Source organism: Eurosta solidaginis, chromosome X, assembly GCF_040869045.1.
Source record: "Eurosta solidaginis isolate ZX-2024a chromosome X, ASM4086904v1, whole genome shotgun sequence".
Classification (NCBI taxonomy): Eukaryota; Metazoa; Arthropoda; class Insecta; order Diptera; family Tephritidae; genus Eurosta; species Eurosta solidaginis.
Window position 1 is genome coordinate 32903144 of NC_090324.1, and position 20143 is coordinate 32923286.

A 20143-nucleotide genomic window follows, 5' to 3' on the forward strand; every position below is an offset into this window, starting at 1 on the left:
TACGACCACCTGCCCGACAAGGCGGGCTCAGCGGTCCAGTATTATATGCGCCCCTTACTGTGGTAAGGCCATCAATACTTCCCGAGGTGCCCGGTATCATGAAGGCTCCGTTAGAATACAGCTGAATTTATCCCCTGGCTGCATATCGTCCAATAGGCACGGTCCGCATAACACCCTGGTTTAGGGGGTTGGCAGTTTTTGTTCACGATATCCCGCCGCCCTCCTATGAGGCGAAACGGCGTAGATGTCAGTCCTAAACAGCTCCGCCTAATAGTCGGGCGCTATGGGGTTCGCCTAAGCCCTCACACCAACGATAAGGCTTACCCTCGTGAGGGTAGGTATTTATTTGGTGGCTAATTTATGCCTGTCATATTTATAGTCTTGAAAGGATTCAAAAAGTATTTAAGTATGCTCTACGTCCCCTTCATTTTGCTCTGCTTCTTCCTTCATATGAAACTAGATGTTTGCTTATCAATCTTAATACTAGGTTCAAACACACACCAAATTGGCAATTTATACTATTTGGGCAATTTATTACGCAATTTGTCATATAACAAATTGTAATAATAAATTGCCAATTTAAAAAAAATTGCGTAATAAATTGTTTCAAACTACAAATGCAACACTGTAAAGTGTGTTTATTGAGTATATTTAAACGTCACTTACGCATGGCTGAACTATATGGTTGGCTCATCTCATCAGCTGATTTTATGTCTTTCAATTCACTGGAGTAGGGATGGTCAAAAGAAGATGGCAAACTCAAAATGAAACAAAAACATTGAACACATTTTCTTACAACACACAAAAATTTGAAAGTTTTATTTGGTTTGCTAAAATGAGCATTTGTGGCCATAAATTAAAATAGGGTATATTTGTTTATCCCGACGCGTTTCGACGTTACCTTACGTCTTCTTCTTTGGGGATCTGTTTAATGTTAAGTATATAAAATTAAATACATTAAACTTTATTTTAAGATATCTAACAATAAACATAAAACTGGCACATCACTTAACACTTATTTAGCTACTTACATTAATATTCACATTAATAATTATTTTTTTCCAGGTACTAATATAATTTTGCACAACATTATTAACATAGTTACATTAAACTGACATTTGTTTATTATTTTTTACATTCTCTTGCATCTCTGTATAATAGCTGAGTAGGCGCTGCTTATGTTGTCAAAATCTTCTTTGAAGTTCATCGCGTTTTGTAGTTGTTGTTGAATGCGAATACTTTCCAGCGTCATTCTCGTTTTCTCTCTCCGTTCAATGTCTAAAATTTTAACATTTGAGAAATCCGCTACGTGTTTGCTCTTTGTAAGGTGTTGTGCTAGACCGGTCGACGTTTTTTTGTTTTCTGCATCTTTCTTATGTTCATTAATTCTTATACCTAGTTGCCGTTTTGTTGTACCGATGTAACATTTGTTACATTTTTCGTTTTCGTTGCCATTGCAAGTTATTTTGTAAACAACATCTGTTTGTTCTTCTTTTGTAATTGGGTCTTTTGTTCTAGTGAAAATTTTTTTGAGCGTGTTATTTGGTTTATGCGCGTAATTAATGTTTTTGTTATTTATAGTTTTATGTAATATTTCATTTTCTGTAAGGCCCGGGATGTAATTAACGCCGATATATTTCTTTTTCGTATTATCTTGTTGTGTGTTGTTATCTTTTTGGTGAACTCTGTTCACCGTATTTTGGATGAGTCTATCCGTAAGAGAACTTGGATAGCTATTTTTAAATAGAATTTTCTTTATCTGTTTAATGTTATCCGTCAAGAAATCCTCATTGCTAAGTAATATTACTTTTCTTATTAAATTTGTTGTTGTGTTGATTTTTTGTTTCCATGGATGGTTTGAGTGGTAATTTATGATTCTTCCCGAGGCAATGGATTTTGCGTACCAATTCATCAGTAAATTTTTATTTTTTTACTCACTTCTACATCAAGGAAGGCTAATTTGTTGTCTTTTTCCGTTTCAATCGTGAAGTTTATACTCGTGAGTTGAGAATTTAATGTGTTTAATATTTCTTCCGCGTCCTTAGATTTGATTATTGCGAATACATCATCTACATACTTGTTGATGTATTTGATGTATATGTCCTTTTTCTTCAATTCAGCTATGCTGTCGTCAAGAATTTTGTGTAGTACTATATCCGCTATAGTTGGCGATAGTGGATTTCCCATTGGCATCCCGTAGGTTTGTTGATACAATTTTGAATTGTACATGAAATAATTGTTTTCTCGCAGGCAAAATTCTAGTATAGTTTGGAATTGTTTCTTTGAAATATTTGTATGTCTTTCCAACTGCGTCCATTGTTTCATTATCGTATGTATTGCTATGTGTGTGGGAATGTTTGTAAAAAGTGAAATTACGTCAAATGATATAAGTATTTCGTCTTCGTAAATATTAATATTTTTCAATCTTTCTTTTAATTGGAACGCATTTTTTACATTGTATTCATCAGATTTTAAGTTTTTCAGTATGGCACCGGTATGTTTAGCTAACCTATAGCATGGTACTTTCGTAGATGATGAGATCGGTCGCAGTGGCATGTTATCTTTATGGATTTTTGGTAGACCGTATAATCTGGGCGCGACAGCCGCAGTACATGATAGTTGAAATTTTTCTTTTACATTAATTTTATTTTCTTTGTATAGCTCGTTAACGATGGTATTGTTTTTCCTCATTAGTTGTTGCGTTGGATCCTTCCTAATTATTTTGTAGACTTTCCTGTCGCTTAGTAAGTCTGTAATTTTTTCCTCGTACTCGGTTTTATTCATTAATACCGTTTTGTTACCTTTATCCGCCTGAGTCAGTACTATTTTGTCCTTGTGTTGACGTAAAAACTTCTTTGTGTCTTCGAAAATTCTCATAATTAGCTTATCTTTGGGGTTCTGGTTGCTTCGTCTTTGGTAGCTAGTGATTTTTTCAGCTATACTGCTTCTTATTGCGTCCTTACTTTTTTCATCTTCGATCTCATGTAAACCTTGTTCCAGCTGCGCGATAATATGTATTGGAGAAAAATTATCTTTTGTGACCGGTAATGCAAACTTTGTGCCAAACGAGAGCAATAAGCAGCTTTCTTGAGGTACGTCGATATTCGTTTTGTTAATGAACCAGTCCTCGTTGCATCGTATGCCAAATTTGTCGATGTTTTTTGTTATTTGTGTTTGGATCTTCTTTAGGTGTGTTCTTTCCGTGGCGTTGATGAAGTATTTTGTGAAATGTTTTTGTTTTTCTACAATATTATCATAGTCGTGTTCATTTAATTTATGTTTTAGTGTATTTGTTACGTCTTTTAATTCGTTTTCAATTATTTTAATGTTTATATTAGTTTCCTTAATTTCTAGGTTTAATATTTTTAGTAGAAAACCGGTTTCCAATTTTTGTAGTTGGGTTTTGGTGGACTGGTGTTTAAAGGAGTTTGCTAAGAATCTAATTTTACCTCGTAAGTGTGGTGGTGTGATGCCGTAGCTCTTGCATTTGAGGAGAAATTTAAGCCTTTCTTTTTGTTTCGCGATATTTTTTGATTTTTTGTTAAATGTATTAATATTGTGTAGTATTTCTTCATTGTATTTTGTTTTGATGTGCCGAAAGAAATGTTTCATGTTTATGCAAGACTGTAGTTAAGATGTTTTTGTATCTCGGATTTGCTCACCGATTGTAGAATCTTTATTATGTTGTTTGGGCCAATTTTACGAGGTAAAATTAGATTCTTAGCAAACTCCTTTAAACACCAGTCCACCAAAACCCAACTACAAAAATTGGAAACCGGTTTTCTACTAAAAATATTAAACCTAGAAATTAAGGAAACTAATATAAACATTAAAATAATTGAAAACGAATTAAAAGACGTAACAAATACACTAAAACATAAATTAAATGAACACGACTATGATAATATTGTAGAAAAACAAAAACATTTCACAAAATACTTCATCAACGCCACGGAAAGAACACACCTAAAGAAGATCCAAACACAAATAACAAAAAACATCGACAAATTTGGCATACGATGCAACGAGGACTGGTTCATTAACAAAACGAATATCGACGTACCTCAAGAAAGCTGCTTATTGCTCTCGTTTGGCACAAAGTTTGCATTACCGGTCACAAAAGATAATTTTTCTCCAATACATATTATCGCGCAGCTGGAACAAGGTTTACATGAGATCGAAGATGAAAAAAGTAAGGACGCAATAAGAAGCAGTATAGCTGAAAAAATCACTAGCTACCAAAGACGAAGCAACCAGAACCCCAAAGATAAGCTAATTATGAGAATTTTCGAAGACACAAAGAAGTTTTTACGTCAACACAAGGACAAAATAGTACTGACTCAGGCGGATAAAGGTAACAAAACGGTATTAATGAATAAAACCGAGTACGAGGAAAAAATTACAGACTTACTAAGCGACAGGAAAGTCTACAAAATAATTAGGAAGGATCCAACGCAACAACTAATGAGGAAAAACAATACCATCGTTAACGAGCTATACAAAGAAAATAAAATTAATGTAAAAGAAAAATTTCAACTATCATGTACTGCGGCTGTCGCGCCCAGATTATACGGTCTACCAAAAATCCATAAAGATAACATGCCACTGCGACCGATCTCATCATCTACGAAAGTACCATGCTATAGGTTAGCTAAACATACCGGTGCCATACTGAAAAACTTAATATCTGATGAATACAATGTAAAAAATGCGTTCCAATTAAAAGAAAGATTGAAAAATATTAATATTTACGAAGACGAAATACTTATATCATTTGACGTAATTTCACTTTTTACAAACATTCCCACACACATAGCAATACATACGATAATGAAACAATGGACGCAGTTGGAAAGACATACAAATATTTCAAAGAAACAATTCCAAACTATACTAGAATTTTGCCTGCGAGAAAACAGTTATTTCATGTACAATTCAAAATTGTATCAACAAACCTACGGGATGCCAATGGGAAATCCACTATCGCCAACTATAGCGGATATAGTACTAGACAAAATTCTTGACGACAGCATAGCTGAATTGAAGAAAAAGGACATATACATCAAATACATCAACAAGTATGTAGATGATGTATTCGCAATAATCAAATCTAAGGACGCGGAAGAAATATTAAACACATTAAATTCTCAACTCACGACTATAAACTTCACGATTGAAACGGAAAAAGACAACAAATTAGCCTTCCTAGATGTAGAAGTGAGTAGAAAAAATAAAAATTTACTGATGAATTGGTACGCAAAATCCATTGCCTCGGGAAGAATCATGAATTACCACTCAAACCATCCATGGAAACAAAAAATCAACACAACAACAAATTTTATAAGAAAAGTAATATTACTTAGCAATGAGGATTTCTTGACGGATAACATTAAACAGATAAGGAAAATTCTATTTAAAAATAGCTATCCAAGTTCTCTTACGGATAGACTCATCCAAAATACGGTGAACAGAGTTCACCAAAAAGATAACAACACACAACAAGATAATACGAAAAAGAAATATATCGGCGTTAATTACATCCCGGGCCTTACAGAAAATGAAATATTACATAAAACTATAAATAACAAAAACATTAATTACGCGCATAAACCAAATAACACGACCAAAAAAATTTTCACTAGAACAAAAGACCCAATTACAAAAGAAGAACAAACAGATGTTGTTTACAAAATAACTTGCAATGGCAACGAAAACGAAAAATGTAACAAATGTTACATCGGTACAACAAAACGGCAACTAGGTATAAGAATTAATGAACATAAGAAAGATGCAGAAAACAAAAAAACGTCGACCGGTCTAGCACAACAACTTACAAAGAGCAAACACGTAGCGGATTTCTCAAATGTTAAAATTTTAGACATTGAACGGAGAGAGAAAACGAGAATGACGCTGGAAAGTATTCGCATTCAACAACAACTACAAAACGCGATGAACTTCAAAGAAGATTTTGACAACATAAGCAGCGCCTACTCAGCTATTATACAGAGATGCAAGAGAATGTAAAAAATAATAAACAAATGTCAGTTTAATGTAACTATGTTAATAATGTTGTGCAAAATTATATTAGTACCTGGAAAAAAATAATTATTAATGTGAATATTAATGTAAGTAGCTAAATAAGTGTTAAGTGATGTGCCAGTTTTATGTTTATTGTTAGATATCTTAAAATAAAGTTTAATGTATTTAATTTTATATACTTAACATTAAACAGATCCCCAAAGAAGAAGACGTAAGGTAACGTCGAAACGCGTCGGGATAAACAAATATACCCTGTTTTAATTTATGGCCACAAATGCTCATTTTAGCAAACCAAATATTTATAAATTGGCCCAAACAACATAATAAAGATTCTACAATCGGTGAGCAAATCCGAGATACAAAAACATCTTAACTACAGTCTTGCATAAACATGAAACATTCCTTTCGGCACATCAAAACAAAATACAATGAAGAAATACTACACAATATTAATAAATTTAACAAAAAATCAAAAAATATCGCGAAACAAAAAGAAAGGCTTAAATTTCTCCTCAAATGCAAGAGCTACGGCATCACACCACCACACTTACGAGGTAAAATTAGATTCTTAGCAAACTCCTTTAAACACCAGTCCACCAAAACCCAACTACAAAAATTGGAAACCGGTTTTCTACTAAAAATATTAAACCTAGAAATTAAGGAAACTAATATAAACATTAAAATAATTAAAAACGAATTAAAAGACGTAACAAATACACTAAAACATAAATTAAATGAACACGACTATGATAATATTGTAGAAAAACAAAAACATTTCACAAAATACTTCATCAACGCCACGGAAAGAACACACCTAAAGAAGATCCAAACACAAATAACAAAAAACATCGACAAATTTGGCATACGATGCAACGAGGACTGGTTCATTAACAAAACGAATATCGACGTACCTCAAGAAAGCTGCTTATTGCTCTCGTTTGGCACAAAGTTTGCATTACCGGTCACAAAAGATAATTTTTCTCCAATACATATTATCGCGCAGCTGGAACAAGGTTTACATGAGATCGAAGATGAAAAAAGTAAGGACGCAATAAGAAGCAGTATAGCTGAAAAAATCACTAGCTACCAAAGACGAAGCAACCAGAACCCCAAAGATAAGCTAATTATGAGAATTTTCGAAGACACAAAGAAGTTTTTACGTCAACACAAGGACAAAATATTACTGACTCAGGCGGATAAAGGTAACAAAAAGGGTATTAATGAATAAAACCGAGTACGAGGAAAAAATTACAGACTTACTAAGCGACAGGAAAGTCTACAAAATAATTAGGAAGGATCCAACGCAACAACTAATGAGGAAAAACAATACCATCGTTAACGAGCTATACAAAGAAAATAAAATTAATGTAAAAGAAAAATTTCAACTATCATGTACTGCGGCTGTCGCGCCCAGATTATACGGTCTACCAAAAATCCATAAAGATAACATGCCACTGCGACCGATCTCATCATCTACGAAAGTACCATGCTATAGGTTAGCTAAACATACCGGTGCCATACTGAAAAACTTAATATCTGATGAATACAATGTAAAAAATGCGTTCCAATTAAAAGAAAGATTGAAAAATATTAATATTTACGAAGACGAAATACTTATATCATTTGACGTAATTTCACTTTTTACAAACATTCCCACACACATAGCAATACATACGATAATGAAACACTGGACGCAGTTGGAAAGACATACAAATATTTCAAAGAAACAATTCCAAACTATACTAGAATTTTGCCTGCGAGAAAACAATTATTTCATGTACAATTCAAAATTGTATCAACAAACCTACGGGATGCCAATGGGAAATCCACTATCGCCAACTATAGCGGATATAGTACTAGACAAAATTCTTGACGACAGCATAGCTGAATTGAAGAAAAAGGACATATACATCAAATACATCAACAAGTATGTAGATGATGTATTCGCAATAATCAAATCTAAGGACGCGGAAGAAATATTAAACACATTAAATTCTCAACTCACGAGTATAAACTTCACGATTGAAACGGAAAAAGACAACAAATTAGCCTTCCTAGATGTAGAAGTGAGTAGAAAAAATAAAAATTTACTAATGAATTGGTACGCAAAATCCATTGCCTCGGGAAGAATCATAAATTACCACTCAAACCATCCATGGAAACAAAAAATCAACACAACAGCAAATTTAATAAGAAAAGTAATATTACTTAGCAATGAGGATTTCTTGACGGATAACATTAAACAGATAAAGAAAATTCTATTTAAAAATAGCTATCCAAGTTCTCTTACGGATAGACTCATCCAAAATACGGTGAACAGAGTTCACCAAAAAGATAACAACACACAACAAGATAATACGAAAAAGAAATATATCGGCGTTAATTACATCCCGGGCCTTACAGAAAATGAAATATTACATAAAACTATAAATAACAAAAACATTAATTACGCGCATAAACCAAATAACACGCTCAAAAAAATTTTCACTAGAACAAAAGACCCAATTACAAAAGAAGAACAAACAGATGTTGTTTACAAAATAACTTGCAATGGCAACGAAAACGAAAAATGTAACAAATGTTACATCGGTACAACAAAAGGCAACTAGGTATAAGAATTAATGAACATAAGAAAGATGCAGAAAACAAAAAAACGTCGACCGGTCTAGCACAACACCTTACAAAGAGCAAACACGTAGCGGATTTCTCAAATGTTAAAATTTTAGACATTGAACGGAGAGAGAAAACGAGAATGACGCTGGAAAGTATTCGCATTCAACAACAACTACAAAAGGCGATGAACTTCAAAGAAGATTTTGACAACATAAGCAGCGCCTACTCAGCTATTATACAGAGATGCAAGAGAATGTAAAAAATAATAAACAAATGTCAGTTTAATGTAACTATGTTAATAATGTTGTGCAAAATTATATTAGTACCTGGAAAAAAATAATTATTAATGTGAATATTAATGTAAGTAGCTAAATAAGTGTTAAGTGATGTGCCAGTTTTATGTTTATTGTTAGATATCTTAAAATAAAGTTTAATGTATTTAATTTTATATACTTAACATTAAACAGATCCCCAAAGAAGAAGACGTAAGGTAACGTCGAAACGCGTCGGGATAAACAAATATACCCTGTTTTAATTTATGGCCACAAATGCTCATTTTAGCAAACCAAATATTTATAAATTGGCCCAAACAACATAATCAAAGTTTTATGTTTTCATTCCATTTCATTCGCCTAATACCAACACGCACATTTTGACAGTCTGAACAAAGGTATGCTCTTGCTGTAGAGATGAGCCAACCAGCTATCGAATTACTATTGTGTAAGCTAAATCGAGTTGTATGAACAGCACTCAATTCAAATCGAAATTTCCTCAATTTATTTTTCTGTTTGAACATAGTATAAGACTTTGAACTGCAGGAGAACTTTTCTCTTACTAATATTTGTTTTTAATTTAATACGTGGGCTGTTGATTGTCCGTACCATTTAGAACTTATTTTATTTGCTATTCCACATATATTCTTAGGAAATAATGCGTACTTTTTTTTGGGATTTACAAGAACTAACAAGGCATAAACAGACAAAGATAGAGATATAAGGATAAATGGAGCGGGGGAGGGAGTACGGGAGGGATCTAGGGATAAAGGAAGGGATGGAAAATGCGGAGATGGAAAAAGAGCTGCTAAGGAAGGACTGATAAAAAGGATAAAGAAATTGGGATAGTGGGGGAGGAGAAGTAAAAGGTGAAATCTTATTAAAAATTAAGGGCAGAACAACGTCTGCCGGGTCTGCTAGTGTCTATACGTATAAGCTGAACATAAGTTCACATGTAATACAACAAAAATATCTTTTGCTGGAATAAAAGTAGTGTAAAAAAATAGCTCTACTTTGCAGAAATTAGTGTAAACCAGAATGTCGTGCTTTGTTGTTAGTAGCAATATGACAAATATCCTTGGTTCGAATCTCGGTAAAGGATCTGAAAAATAACTTTACGAAATTGTCTGAAAATAATAACGTGGCGGTTTCCGAATTGGTACCATGGCAATACTCCTTTTGACTCCAATGAAATCAAAATATGAATATTGCATTACTCAACACATCTGCTCCCCAACAGTGCTATAGACCCACATCACAGCAAAACCTTTATGTTTTTTTATTAAATATAATGTTATATATGAGAACATATTTAAATCCAAAATTTTAATTCTCCGCACAAGGTCGTCAAACATTGGTTTCGGAATACGTTGTTTAAAGAACGCCAGCGAAACAAGGATTCTCCCTATAACTTTAACAATCCGCCATCTACAACTTTGAATTTGGAAGAATATGAACGTACTGGGCAAGCTACCGTAGTACCATTAAGTGAAGATCTCCATTTGGGTTCGGCAAGTATTATAACTAACACTACTAGAAATATAATATGTAGTACAAAGTAAATAGTTTATAAATCATTGAAAACGAAACAACATCGTTGGTCAGAATCAACGATAACACCAACAAAAAATGTCTTTTTATTGACTTTCTTCTTGTGCAGTTAAATCTCACGATGAAACAAAATCAACAGAAACAAAAACTACATGATAGTAATACTGAAGTTGCTGTATCGAAACAAAACGCCAGCATTAAGAGCCATTCTCCAATAGTAATTGATTCTCCGATATTAATTGATATCAAGACTGAATTGCTGGAAGAGCGATTTGAATCGTCCAATGTAGAAAGGCGCCATACACAGCAACATGAAGGCGATGAAGGAAAGGATAAGCACTTTTTAAATCCGGCATCAGAGTTAACGGCATATGACCACCAAAAGCAAAAGGCTATAGAAATATCGGGAGAAGCAATGGGAACAGCATCGGTTGAATCGATATTTCAGCAGAAGCAAGGTACGCAAAAACAAACCAACCAAGGTATGCAGATACATCTCCAACAACAACATATCAACTTATACACCTACGAATCGAAATCTGAGAGTGGCAGTTCGGATATAGTTTCACGGCCACAGTCCCCCAATGGTTCTCTGGTAGTGCAACCGCACTACGCAAATATTAATGAGTTATTGAATAAAAAATTAGATAGCTTGCCAGTTAGCCAAAACTTTGGTGCGATTAATTTGCATGGAAACAACATGGGCCCACCGAAAAATTTTCAAAGTAATAAATCATTCGAAAAGAACTCACCATCTTTACAGTTCGACACAAACTCGAATTCTTCGAACGCTTCTTCCATGTCAAGCGGAAAACGAGCTAACCGCACTCGCTTCACGGACTATCAAATTAAAGTATTACAGGAATTCTTTGAGAATAACTCTTACCCAAAGGATAGTGATTTGGAATATTTAAGTAAACTATTACTGCTTTCCCCACGGGTTATTGTTGTTTGGTTCCAGGTAAGTATTTTTTTACATCAGTGGATTTCAAACGGTGGGTCGCGGCGCTCTTCCTTGGGGTCGCATAGTAAAAATTAACCTGCACGAAATTTTCTTTTGTGTGAAAACATTGCTTTGTTTTTTCTATTAAAATATAGGCAAGCGCTTTCATATGTACATACAGCTCAGTAATAATAATAACGCGGTTGCATATGTGCCTGATATAATACGAAGTTAACCTTTTTTGTTTTAATGATTTTTTTAGTCACAAAAACTCTCAGTAACAATGAATGGGAAATATTCATCAGATCCTAGATTTATAATCTTTTTTACAAATAGTTTGATAGATTAATATTTTGTTTGAGTGAAATTCGTAAAATTTTAAAACAAGACTTTCATTTTCAATATACTGCAGGAAGGCAAAAGAGTTAAAAATACATGGCACGGAATGATGCCCTCTAACCATTTTTTCAAAAAAGGATCATAAAATAAAAATTTATTTGAATATGAAGCTTATATTTAGAGGGAAATTTTTCTTTTGAATTTTGTTTGATCCTTCAAAACAGCCGAAATGGTTTTTGTGTTGTAACGTGCTTATTTAACATCCGATTTTTGGAATTGGTACGTCGTTATTTGGGTCTTGAAAATCTGCGTATTTGCTTTTTATGTCATTTCTAGCTGTGAAGTCGTTTTCACATGATGGTTGAGAGCAGCGAGTCGGGCCTACAAAACAAAAGGGCATAAACGAACTCAGAAAATTCTGTAGCCACAAATAAACGAGACGAAGGACAAATACGCTTCCACAAGGTGAGTCTTGGTCCCATCTAACGCGCCGGAAGCTGAAACAGCGGGCCCAAGCAGGCAACCCCAGACCAAACTCCTAATGCTCAAAAACGGGTGAGAAAGAGGAGACAAGCTGCAACTTTAGTGGTAAACCTGTAGAAGGCAAAAGCTCCGCCCAGGTACTAGAGGCCATACGCGGCTAGTTCCGCCCTTATGGCACTGGTACACTGATACAGTCAGTACGAAAAACCAAATCTGGCAACGTGCTGAATGAAACGACGCGATGAAGTGACCAGACGACCTTCAGCGCAGCTATAGGAGAGGTCGGTGAACACAACAACTCTCAAAGCGGATGATGTTGGAGGTACTTGGCATGGACTGTCTCACAACTGAAACAGAATTCAAAGACGCCATAAGAAGCGAGGTCGGAGAAGAAATTACTGTGTTCGCAGCGAACCAAAGAGAACAGAAAATGACGGTAGTCGAAGTGGACGAGAATATTGGCAACTTCATACTTAAAAGAGGCAAAACTCCTATCCAATGGATACAATGCCGAATCAGACGGCAAGCAGAAGTACATCGCTGCTTTAGGTGCCTCGGCTACGGGCACCGGATGGCTGACTCCAAGGGTCCAAACAGGAGTAACGCTAACTGGATAAAGCGGCCACAAAGCATCAACAACAGGTCAATGCCAATAACGCCAACTGCGTTATCATCAGCGAACCTTATAGAGCCCGAAATGATTGTCATATAGACAATACCGGCACCGCAGAATCATGTTGCCGGACAGGGATATGTCCGTGTAACTACGAATCATACCACAATAATAAACTGCTACTTGTCCCCCAATGATCCCATTCAAACGTTCAGGAACAAGCTTCAACTAATTGAAGATGACCTGAGGGACTAGTAACCAGGTTGTTGCGGGAGACTTTAACGCAAGAGGCTTAGAAGGGGGAATACCGCAGACTAGCACCCGTTGAAGGTTAGTCTTTGGGATGGCAGCCGTGCCCGTTTGAACGTGCTGGACACTAGCACGACCACAACATACCAATTGCCGAGCTTTGGATACTCGATCATATGGAGTCATATAGAACCTGACTGGCAGCGATCACAACAACATATCTTTCCACCTTAATGATCCCGGTGAGAGGCAGATTCCGAATGGGTAACAATAGCATTGGACGCATCCAAGTTCGACTTTGCCGCGTTCTCCGCATCAGAATTTCGGATGGCAGACGGATAATCAACAACTACAGTGCGACGGAAGAGGCGGTTGAAAAGACATTGAGATGTCCTCGTCACGCTTGCAATCTATCTATGCCACAGAGACGAATGTGGAGGGGTAAAAAGCAGTTATACTGGTTTAACAGCGAAATCGCGGAGCTGCGGAAAATATGCCACAGGATGCGAAAGCTGGCGAACCGCGCGCTCGGCAGGCCTGTGGCTCCAGAAAAGTCGAACGCGTACAAAGGCAGCGAAGAACGTTTCAAATACTGCCATTAAGCAAAGCAAGCTTACGTGCTGGAAAGTGCTTTGCGAGGAAGTTGATCGAGACCTTTGGGGACATATAGATAAAATAGTAATGAAGAAGTCCGTCCGTAAAACCAGCTGATAAACGAGAGAAAATTAAGAAACATTGTGGGTGTTTATTATCCACCCATGGAGTATGGGCACGTTATCCATGAAGACCGCAACATGGAACCATTATGAAACCTAAAAAAGCACCTGAGCCCCACGGAATACCCGCGGAGGAAATTAGGATAGCTTCCCATAACTTATGTTTCACATGTACAACAAATGTCTTTAGGAAAGAACTTTTCCCACCATATGGAAGACAGCACGATTGGGTTTCATTCCAAAAGGGAAAGGAGATCCCAACTCTCCATCACCCTACCATCCACTGTGCATGTTGGATACAGCAGGGAAATTGATGGTGGTTTCCGGAGAGGGCACTCCACAATCGATGCTAGAGCAGAAGCTAAAGATGCAGGCAAGAAAGCCGAGACAGGGTAGCACAGACCAAGACCTATAGGACGTCAAAACGGGAAGAAATTCTAGACACTAGAAAGCACTTTCAAGGTACGGCAATATTTGTTAGAAATTTTAAGGGATTACCTTAAAGACAATATCTAATAGGTTCGGTACTAGGTCCCTCTGGAATATCACTTACGACAGTTTTATTCGATTGCACATGTCAGAAAGCACCTTCCTCGTTGCTTTTGCAGACGACTTGGCAGCTGATATAACAGCACTAAGGTGCGAGCTGGCTCAGCTAAAATTAAACAAGGTTATGCGTAATGTAAATATGTGGCTGATCACGTCTCCAGCTAGCAGCAGCAAAACCGGAGATGGTTATCTTCACGAAGATGCGGATTCCGACTACCAGGAATATGACGGTTGGGGACCAGCCAAAAGAAACTCTTATTTCAACGAAATATCTGGAAGTCATGTTAGGTTAGCTGCGCCACAATAGTGAATTTGCGTAGATTAATGGCAAACACAGGCGGTCCAAAGCGATGCACGAGGAAGCTGCTTGCATCTTACTCGTATACGGTGCAGAAATCTGGGCGAACGCAACCCTAACCTCGGTCCAACGGAGAGGGACACTGTGAATAGCTTCGGTTTATCGCACGGTCTCTACTGAAGCTATCCTAGTCATTGCGGGAACCATACCGATACATCTTCCCGCTGAGGAAAAGAAAATACGACAGCGGATCGTGAGCGAATAGAGCTGCTATGGCGATGCAGGCACGAGGGGAATCGATTCGACGATGGCAAGAACTGTGGGGCAACAGCATCGTAGGAAAGTGGACTACGGAACTAATCTCTGAACTGAATCCATGGTTGAAGCGACCAGACGGAACGGTAAACCTTTACAACTCAATTTCTAACCGGACACGGTTACTTTCCTAATATCTGCACAAAATGGGCAAGGTTGACAACCCAAACTACCTCTACTGTAAAAAAATATACAATGTACGCCACACCTTTTTCGAATGCGGGCTCTGCACCGATCAGTGAAGGAGAGTAGAAGAGCGACCTATCCCCGGGCAGGGTCATCAATAACATGACCTGCCGAAGTAACAGTGGGATACGGTCAATACATATTAGGCATATACTTATCAGTAAACGAGAAAACGGATGTCTAGCCTATTAGCGTGAGAGTAGCCATGGAGATGAGGCCAATGGGGTCACTGCCGATAAACTGTGAATGGCTTATTGATTTAGGTTAGCTGCGAATATTCAAATAAGCAGCCCCTGACCAAGAGCGGTTAGCGAGGATGGTTTGGCTTAAAAGGAATCATGCACCCTGTGAACACCCAGCGACGGGGCGGATAAATTCCGCCCGTAATTTAAGCATCCAAAACCCACATCGAGGCTGCAGAGAAGGAATACCTACCAAAGATAGGCAGGCAAATACGCGTCGAGGGATACACATTTAGGAAGAAAAAAAGCTGAATTTTTAATTATTAAGAAAGCTTGTATTTGATTGTATATTAAGACTGAGCCCACTAAAGTCTTAATTAAGGTATACTGGCTTAACGATTTGGATATGTGCGCTAAGGGCTGGCAGTGTGACATTCGGAAATCTTAGTACATAGCTTGAACCCAATCAAAACGACTTTCTCTAATGTGACATTTGCCTCCGTCTCGTTAAAACTTTGGCAGTGCTTAGGGTACGTTCGAAGTCCGTCATCATTAAATTGGTGGTGGAAGTTCGGTTGAGATTCTCCCTATTAACGCTGATTGGGCTCAGAATGCAGTTTTCATAAGGGACAATCTACACGTGGCCTCCCTGCGTTGACATAGATAACCACGGGATCATTCAAGGTGACTGTAAAATCCGAATGTGCAAGTGGGAACACAATCACATTAATTAGTAACGAAAATAAAAAATCAAGATAGAGAAGGTACGTTCAACCCATTTTTGGTGCGAAAGCTACTTCTTTCCGCAGAGGGACCTGGTCTATCGGCCGTAGGTCAAAATGGTTCGTCGCACACGGGGACAGAACTAATAGGAGCGGAAGCCAACGGCAGGCAAGGAGCATCTCCGGCTGTTACTCCAAGCGAAAGAGAGGAGTAGGCTAAATCTCCTTCAATAAAGTGACCTCATTAAGAAGACGGCGAAAGATCTTGAAAATCCTCAGACCTCAGGAGGGGGATCGAAAATAAGATGACCAAGTTAGAGAGATTAATTGATGATTTGTTTGAGTTTTTTAAAGGCCGTGATAATATAAACGCAAAAATTAATTGCTTAGCCTCCATAATCCAGGCATTGTAAATCGAATCCGCTCTGGAGGTAAAGGACTTAGAGAAGAAAATAATTTCCAATGATACGGCTAGGGACGGAAGCTCGTCACCCACAAGAAAGAGATCGAGGAAGAAAGCTACAAGGGAAAATCAAGTAGCTAAGCCCACGATCTCAGCCAAGGATATTACGACAGGACATGACGGGAGTCACCAGCGAGTAAAACACAAGCGCCACTGAACCAGAAAAAGATCGAAAGGAAAGAAGGCGCCACGGCTCAAAGTCGGCAAAGTGGCAGTTAGCCAAACCCAAAAAGGCGAATAGGAAGAAAAATATTAAAGCAAGGCCGGATGCAATCATAATTTCAAAGGCTGGAGAATTAAAAGCCCTGGGGGTGACGACAAAATGTGACGTCCATCGGCAATGCACGGCCTGATCCAACTGCCACAAAAAGTATAGGCACACGGAACAGCGGTACAAAATCTGCGCTTGTAAGCCTTACAGCAGATGATGCCAAAGTTGGTCTAAATGTGCAAATAATAAGAGTAGGATGGGTATCTTGTCGAATTAGAGAGGTGAAGCAAGAGAGATATTATTATAGATACTGGAGCTATGGACATATAGCCCAGAAGTACAAAGAGACTATTATAAATGAAAAATAAGCATTAGGTAAAAATATTATAAGGTATTCTATGTGGTTGGGGCTTAAGTTGTATTTGACAGGCGCGTGCAGTTGGGCGGCCGCCACTCCGTTAGAAGGACCAGGAAAACGATTTAAACTCCCTTGGTGTGTCCAATTGGCGCCGGTTGGCAGAGCGAGGGAGCGACTGGCGCGCCTTGTTGGACGGTCATAACCGTTTAGACGGTTAAGCGCCAGTTAAGTAACTAAGTGCAGTTGGCAGCACGCATGTCAAATACAACAGCGGCCCACGTCACTGAAATGAAAATTGGATACATACAATATATTTTTCGGTAACCTTACAATGCGGACGTGCTTTTGAGAATATTAAATTAAAAGAATTTTTAAAATGAAGTTGTAATTAAAGCTTTTATATAAATGGGTGTTTGGCGGAGGAGACCGCCACGCAAACAATAAATAATTCGAACATGGCGACTATATGGAGGAGGCGCCCTCCAAGACGATGAACCAGTGGCGAAGAAGGTAACGCCACATGGATTTCCCACGAATTAGCATAGAAGAAGGTAACCCAACATATGCAACATGGCGACCGTGAGGCTGGAGCCTCGGACAGTCTTAAATTTTCAGCAGCGGTGAGTACAGTGGAGTGAAAAGTGGTGGTGCTGAGAAAAAGGAACAAATTTTAAATTTAAATAAAAATTTCTAACCAAATATATTCAAATTTATAACAAAAACAGAAGTAATACAATTTTTCTAACCAAATATATTCAAATTTGTAACAAAAACAGAAGTAATAAAAATTTTCTAACCAAATATTTTCAAATTTATAACAAAACAAGTAAGGAAGGCTAAGTTCGGGCGTAACCGAACATTACATACTCAGTTGAGAGCTATGGAGACAAAATAAGGGAAAATCACCATGTAGGAAAATGAACCTAGGGTAACCCTTGAATGTGTTGTTTGTACGATATGGGTATCAAATGAAAGGTGTTAATGAATATTTTAAAGGGCGTGGGCCTTAGTCCTATAGGTGGACGCCTTTTCGAGATATCGCCATAAAGGTGGACCAGGGGTGACTCTAGAATTTATTTGTACGATATGGGTATCAAATGAAAGGTGTTAATGAGTATTTTAAAAGGGAGTGGGCCTTAGTTCTATAGGCGGATGGCTTTGCAAGATATCGCCATAAAGGTGGACCAGGGGTGACTCTAGAATTTGTTTGTACGATATGGGTATCAAATGAAAGGTGTTAATGAGTATTTTAAAAGGGAATGAGCCTTAGTTCTATAGGTGGACGCCTTTTCGAGATATCGCCATAAAGGTGGACCAGGGGTCACACTAGAATTTGTTTGTACGATATGGGTATCAAATGAAAGGTGTTAATGAGTATTTTAAAAGGGAGTGGGTCTTAGTTCTATAGGTGGACGGTTTTTCGAGATATCGCCATAAAGGTGGACCAGGGGTGACTCTAGAATTTCTTTGTACGATATGGGTATCAAATGAAAGGTGTTAATGAGTATTTTAAAAGGGAATGAGCCTTAGTTCTATAGGTGGACGCGTTTTCGAGATATCGCCATAAAGGTGGACCAGGGGTCACACTAGAATTTGTTTGTACGATATGGGTATCAAATGAAAGGTGTTAATGAGTATTTTAAAAGGGAGTGGGTCTTAGTTCTATAGGTGGACGGTTTTTCGAGATATCGCCATAAAGGTGGACCAGGGGTGACTCTAGAATTTGTTTGTACGATATGGGTATCAAATGAAAGGTGTTAATGAGTATTTTAAAAGAGAATGAGCCTTAGTTCTATAGGTGGACGCCTTTTCGAGATACAAAGGTGGACCAGGGGTTACTTTAGAATTTGTTTACGATATGGGTATCAAACGAAAGGTGTTAATGAGTATTTTAAATGGGAGTGGGCCTTAGTTCTATGGGTGGACGCCTTTTCGAAATATCGATATAAAGGTGGACCAGGGGTGACTCTAGAATTTGATTGTACGATATGGGTATCAAATGAAAGGTGTTAATGAGTATTTTAAAAGGGAGTGGGCCTTAGTTCTATAGGTGGACGCCTTTTCGAGATATCGCCATAGAGGTGGACCAGGGATGACTCTAAAATGCGTTTATACAATATGGGTATCAAACGAAAGGTGTTAATGAGTATTTTAAATGGGAGTGAGCCTTAGTTCTATGGGTGGACGCCTTTTCGAAATATCGATATAAAGGTGGACCAGGGGTGACTCTAGAATTTGATTGTACGATATGGGTATCAAATGAATGGTGTTAATGAGTATTTAAAAGAGAGTGGGCTTTAGTTCTATAGGTGGACGCCTTTTCGAGATATCGCCATAGAGGTGAACCAGGGATGACTCTAGAATGCGTCTATACAATATGGGTATCAAACGAAAGGTGTTAATGAGGATTTTAAAAGGGAGTGGGCCTTAGTTCTATGGGTGGACGCCTTTTCGAAATATTGATATAAAGGTGGACCAGGGGTGACTCTAGAATTTGTTTGTACGATATGGGTATCAAATGAAAGGTGCTAATGAGTATTTTAAAAGGGAGTGGGCCTTAGTTCTATAGGTGGACGCCTTTTCGGGATATAGTTATAAAGGTGGGCCAGGGTTGACTCTAGAATGCGTTGGTACATTATGAGTATCAAACGAAAGGTGATAATGAGTATTTTAAAAGGGAGTGGGCCTTAGTTCTATAGGTGGACGCCTTTTCGATATATCGCCATAAAGGTGGATCAGGGGTGACTCTATAATGTGTTTGTAAAATATGGGTGTCAAATTAAAGTTATTAATAACGATTTTAAAAGGGAGTGGTGGTAGGTACTTGTATATGTGAAGGCGTTTTCGAGATTTCGACCAAAATGTGGACCAGGGTGACCCAGAACATCATTTTTCGGGTACCGCTAATTTATTTTTATATCTAATACCACGAACAGTATTCCTGCCTTGATTCCAAGGGCTTTCGATTTCGCCCTGCAGAACTTTTTCATTTTATTCTAGGTACTTAATATGGTAGGTGTCACACCCATTTTACAAAGTTT

At 37.5% G+C, this 20143-nt stretch overlaps 1 protein-coding gene across 27 annotated transcripts in view; it reads left to right on the forward strand.

Annotated features, from left to right (window-relative positions):
- The window catches only part of zfh2 (Zn finger homeodomain 2), a 2927436-nt gene that overhangs the window by 1915280 nt on the left and 992013 nt on the right, over positions 1-20143 (forward strand). For 26 of the 27 annotated variants that reach the window (XR_010947790.1, XR_010947791.1, XR_010947792.1 and 23 more), the window contains 2 exons: positions 10268-10435; positions 10585-11436. The exons of the other annotated variant lie outside the window; for it this stretch is intronic. Coding sequence is in view for 2 of the 26 variants with exons in the window: in XM_067757915.1 (XP_067614016.1) it covers positions 10268-10435; positions 10585-11436 (1020 nt within the window). In the remaining 24 variants the exon portion in view is untranslated. The remainder of the gene's footprint in view (positions 1-10267; positions 10436-10584; positions 11437-20143) is intronic. 27 annotated transcript variants of the gene reach the window in all.